The sequence below is a fragment of the Zingiber officinale genome, chromosome 10A (assembly GCF_018446385.1).
Source record: "Zingiber officinale cultivar Zhangliang chromosome 10A, Zo_v1.1, whole genome shotgun sequence".
Taxonomy (NCBI): Eukaryota; Viridiplantae; Streptophyta; class Magnoliopsida; order Zingiberales; family Zingiberaceae; genus Zingiber; species Zingiber officinale.
In genome coordinates, this window is record NC_056004.1 from 40,109,317 (window position 1) to 40,115,010 (window position 5,694).

Consider the following 5,694-nt stretch of genomic DNA (forward strand, 5'->3'; position numbering starts at 1 on the left):
AAAATTATAGCTGACTAATGGATAAGAGATGATATAAAAAGAATATAATTGATGATACTTGACTATAAAAGATGAGGTATTTTAGGAGTATTTAAAAAAATATATATTATGAGCATGATTAACTAGTAATATAATAACTTGAAAGTGATAGAATGATATTAAAATTGAAATGAATTATTCAAATGACAAATTCTAAAATTACAAGTGAATTTAGTTTAGTAATTTTTTTTAAAAAAAAATCTTGTTCGAACTAAATGTTCAATCAATTCACCATAGAGAATTATGAGAAATATGAAGATAAATTAATGGGAATTTTTTTTATCTTGATCCTTATAGCTTATAATTTTGTGGAATTGACTTCTAATTTTATATTTGTTATAGGAAATCCTCCTAAAATAAGACTGTCCATTTATTTGAAAATGAATTGAATCAAATCAAAATTAAAATTTTAACCGATTCAAATAAGTTTATATATATATATATATATATATATATATATATATGAGAAATGATATTCATCTAGAATTTTCATCTAGAAAATTCATCTAGATAATCACATAAATGATGGGGTCCACAAAAAGTGAAATGGTGGGTCCCATCTTTATGTGTCTATCTAGATGAATTTTCTAGATGAAAATTCTAGATGAGTATCACAACTCTCTCTCTCTCTCTCTATATATATATATATATATATATATATATAGAAAGAAATTAAACCTAATATCATTTTTTTTACTTTACTATTGATTTATGGGCTACATTTTTTTCTAAAAATATAATATATGAAATTACCTTATCATATGGTAAACTTTTAACTTTTTTAAAAATTAAAATCAAATCAGTTTTAAATTTTCCACACACAATTCCTATTCTCGTTAGCTTTTATCGACAAATATGTTTATATAAGAATAGCAAATATAATTTAATTTATAAATAATTAAATAAAAAAATATTTTTCTATACTACAGTAAATTATAACAATACAAAACTAAATTAGGGACGAGTATAGAAATAAAATTTTCACAATTCAAAGAACCAAAAAGTACACTATGAAAATAATCCATCCTATGTTTTTTTTTCTGAAGTATGTAAATAAGAGAAAAATTTCCTGTGAAAATTTTCTCGAAGATTTTGTTTTCATCCTCCTGATGTACAATTTTTTTTAATAAAAAACTATGGTATAATTGTTTTAAATATTCTGTAAATATTTTATATTTTTATTTATAATTTGTGTGGCAATTTTTTAAAAATTGTAATATTTTTATTATTTTGCTTTCTATTACTTTTTAAGATATTTTTTTAATAAAAAAAAATTACACGAGTTATTTAGGGAATCTTTATCGTTCACTGGCTTTCTTTGGAGTCTTGCGCCCTCTTCGATGGCGACTGCAATAGCCGCCATAATTGGAGCTCTGCTACTTCCGCGGTTCCACCCACTGCGAACCCAACCATCCCGCTTTCCTTTTAATGCTCTAGCAGAGTGTGGGCACGGACACCAACCAAACCATCATTGCGCTCGAAGCAATGTTTTGCGCATTTAGCACAAGGGCGAATAGATTGGTGGTCGACCACCTCGGTGTTTCTCTAGCCGTGGAAGGTTCACTCTCTGGGAACGCGGAGGCGGAAAAAGGAAGAAAGAAGGGGTTTTGATTCTCCTCTGCAGCGAACATCTGATGCGTGAAGTTTCCGATCGCGATGAGGGGATCCTGCGATTCTTCTGCTAGAAATCCATGAAAGGTGTTGGTTGTTGTTCTGGTTTTAAATGTAAAGATATCTCCTTTATCTGAAAACAAGTGAAGCCTGGTGGTTTCTGGAAAGTTTGGGAGGTTTTTGGTATTGTGATTGTCTGATTGTCTATCTGGAACAAAAAGAGGAATTTGGTTTGATTTGGGGCTTCTACTGTGGTGACTTAGGGTTTGCCCTTTGGTGATTGCGAGAAGAGTTGACTGGATTCTGTTCTGATGAGATAGGAGGAGGACGGAATTCTTTCTTTTTTTTGTTATGTGATTTAGCTTTGGAAATGGAGAAACAATCAAAGATCGGAGCACTGGAGAAACTGCAGAGCTTGCGGAGCTTTCGCATGGATAAGCAAAAGAGCTTTCGGTTGGGAGATAGACAACAAAGCTTCAAAGAAAGGAAGAGCAAGGAAAGCCCCGGCAAGCGAGGGGATCTGGAGCTCCATCTCGCTGCCAGGGCTGGCAACGCATTGCATGTGCAAAAGATACTGGCTGAGTGCGGTGAGGAGCAGTTGAAGAAGTTGATCAACAAGCAGAACCAGGATGGAGAGATACCGTTATATGTCGCGGCAGAAAGGGGTCACGTGGAGGTTGTTAGGGAGATATTGAAGGTCTCAGACATTCAATCAGCTGGCATCAAGGCCAAGAACCACTATGATTCATTTCATATTGCTGCTAAGCATGGGCATCTTGGTAAGCTACTGATATCACTGATGAATTCTCTCTTCTTCGTCTTTCTTTTTTTTTCTCTTTTCGTTTTTGAAGTTTTGAAGAGATGTAAGGATAACCTCTTTTCCTTTCTTTTTGTGTCTGGGCAAAACTATCTTTCTGCAAGAGATGATTGAAGCTGAATTATGGAGAATCCACCATTATCTCAACTATGAGTCTGATAACTTAATAAATAATATGGACACATTTCACTTTCTTCCTTGTTTCTTGTTTAACTTTTGCATTAAAAAACTGCACTCAAGTTTTAATTGTTTGCGTTACTTGCAAAAAGGAAGAGTATGGTTTGCTAGGATCACTATATAAGTTGCAATGTTGGACTATAACCTCAGTTTGATCCTCCATTATTCCCTGAAATTTTCTTTAAGGGTTGATCTTTTCCTTTACTTCAGTTTGTTTTAAGTTGAATGCTGGTTGGACCTTTTTCTTAGTTTGTTGCCTTTTTTTGACTGTTTGTGAACTTATTGCAGAAGTTTTGAGGGATCTCTTGCAATCTTTCCCTGCTCTTGCTATGACAACAAATTCACTAAATTCCACAGCCTTGGACACTGCTGCAACTCAAGGACATGTTGACATTGTTAATCTGCTGCTAGAGACCGACGCAAGCCTTGCTAAGATAGCGAGGAATAATGGGAAAACAACTTTACATTCAGCAGCAAGAATGGGACATGTCGATGTGGTGAAGGCCATTCTAGAAAAAGACCCAACTATGGGTTTGAGGACTGATAAGAAGGGGCAGACAGCATTTCACATGGCTGTGAAGGGCCAAAATGTTGAAATGTTAATGGCGTTGCTGGAGCCTGATAAATCAATAGTCAATTTGGAAGATAGCAAGGGAAATAGACCTTTGCACATTGCTACAAGGAAGGGCTACCCAAAGGCAAGTGATAGTACGTGATACTTCAATTTCTGCTTTCTGATATACCAGTTGCATTGTCTTACATGCTTGTTGGTCTATGCTTTTGTATATGCAATCTCAAAACAAATTCTTCTGTTTCAGCATCTTTATAGTGGAAGTTTTATCTCACCATTTTTTGGATGTTTGTTGATTTTTTTTTTTAATCATTTCAGTGATCTTACCCATTTCTAACTGCGAATGGAACGTATTACTTTTTTTATTTGGAATTGCAGATTGTTGGAACCTTGTTACAAGTTGAGGGAATTGAAGTAAATGCAGTGAACAAAGCAGGTGAAACTGCCCTCAGCATTGCTGAAAAATTGGCAAATGAAGATATCGCGGCCGATATTGCTGCCATTCTGAGAGAATTTGGTGCAGTCATCGCAAAAGAACCAGCAAATACAGCAACTGCTGCGAAGCAACTGAAGCAAACAGTCAGTGACATAAAACACGACGTTCAATCTCAACTCAAACAAACACGTCAAACAGAAAAGAAGGTGCAGAAGATCAAAAAGAGGCTTAAGAAGCTCCACCTGGGAGGCCTCAATAACGCCATCAATTCCAACACTGTGGTTGCTGTCCTCATTGCCACTGTGGCCTTCGCAGCCATATTCCAATTGCCAGGCTCCTTTGTTTCAGATGCTGAAGAGGGGTTTACTCCTGGACAAGCCTACATAGCGGACAATGCAGCATTCATCATATTTTTGATCTTCGATTCTTTGGCTTTGTTCATCTCACTGGCTGTGGTAGTTGTCCAGACTTCCTTGATTGTCGTCGAGCAGAATGCAAAGATGACGATGGTTTTCGTGATGAACAAATTGATGTGGCTGGCTTGCCTCTTCATATCAGTGGCCTTCATCTCTCTTACATATGTAGTTGTGGGAAAGCATGATTCGTGGTTGGCATGGTCAACCATGGCGATTGGTGCTACGATTATGCTAACCACCCTGGGCTCAATGATCTACTTTGTAATCATTCACAGGATCGAAGAGAAGAACATGAGAAACATAAGAAGGAACCCTACGAGTAGATCTCACTCCTTGTCTATGTCAGTTGGCTCCGACTCAGAGTTACTGAATAGTGAATTCAAGAAGATGTATGCTCTTTAGGATGGATATATATATCATCCTATATTTCGATGCCCCCACTCGAAGAATTACCAAAAGTCCTGACTAAGCTTTTATATATACGGCACAGGCACAGCTCTTCCAAGGGAACTTGTCAGTAGCATTTCACCATTGTGAAAGAGTTACCTGCAGTCACCATTGTGAACTGATGCATGCTCATCTTATATATTCTTCCTCATGTCGAATTTACACTATATCGCAAACTTGTTAAGATAGATAATTTGCAGGTAACTTGTATCTACCTTGCAGATATTCCCCATTTCTGAAAGAGGATGAAAATTGGAGATGTGTGTCTTGTCTAAGACACTAGAATCTCTCAAAGTTCAGTGTTTTGCGTTCTACACCTATCCATGGAACTGCCAATGCCAACATGTGCGACAGGTTTGGCTCATTCTGTAAGACACGCCACATGCCCTCACCAGACATCTGATGAGCAGCAAGAATCTGTTCTGCGAGTTTTTTTTTTTTCCTTCCAAACGATCATTGCAATCCTCCAAACTCTTTGCCTTAATTTTATTAGATGCTTGAACATCTCTAACACTCGAGGCCAATTCAATCAACTTAGACACCATCTCCCAACTTTAAAGCCTCTCACCATGTGACACTATCATCCAAAAGACAAAAAGATGCTTTTTTAGGGCATGTGGTGTGCCTTACAATGAAAAAGGCCTATGCCGTGGTACTATAGAGGAATATTTTGAGTTCGATGCAGCACCTTCTATGCCCATTATCAATAATGGATTATGCCCTCAAAAAAGAACAATTCTTCAATCCTCTAATTATTTGATGATCGATCATAAGTTGAAATTATAATTTATCTCTCTTCACATAATCTAAGGATGAACCGTAAATACCACTTAGAATAAGCATAATTAATTTTTACTATAATTGTCAATAACGGGTTACCAAAGCTTCACTTATGGATCCTAAGAATCTCAAAGTCAAGATTCAACTATAGCGAATTGCAGAAGATTTTTCCTCCAATAAATAGTGGGTCATCTGGATAGATTAGGGTTTAGAGTTTACCATTAATATTTTTCAATTTACTCGGATGATCGACAAAAACTTCCATAGGTATCTGCCATCTTATCGAATCTTATCATGGCATGAGAACAGTAAGATCCCGTAGCAAACCTACAATCAATGTGAGTTCAATCTAACAATGATAAACTTCTAACAGTGTGAACTTGAAAGAGCAGAAAGGTAA

The 5,694-nt window shown here is 36.2% G+C and overlaps 1 protein-coding gene across 1 annotated transcript; it reads left to right on the plus strand.

The window, feature by feature from the left end:
• The first annotated feature begins 1,470 nt into the window (after positions 1 to 1,470).
• LOC122026912 (ankyrin repeat-containing protein At5g02620-like) lies at positions 1,471 to 4,813 on the plus strand. The gene is made up of 3 exons (XM_042585647.1): positions 1,471 to 2,429; positions 2,933 to 3,342; positions 3,594 to 4,813. Exons 1-3 carry the CDS (start codon positions 2,021 to 2,023, stop codon positions 4,467 to 4,469), a joined length of 1,695 nt encoding a protein of 564 aa, XP_042441581.1. The 5' UTR covers positions 1,471 to 2,020; the 3' UTR covers positions 4,470 to 4,813.
• The last annotated feature ends 881 nt before the right edge of the window (positions 4,814 to 5,694 follow it).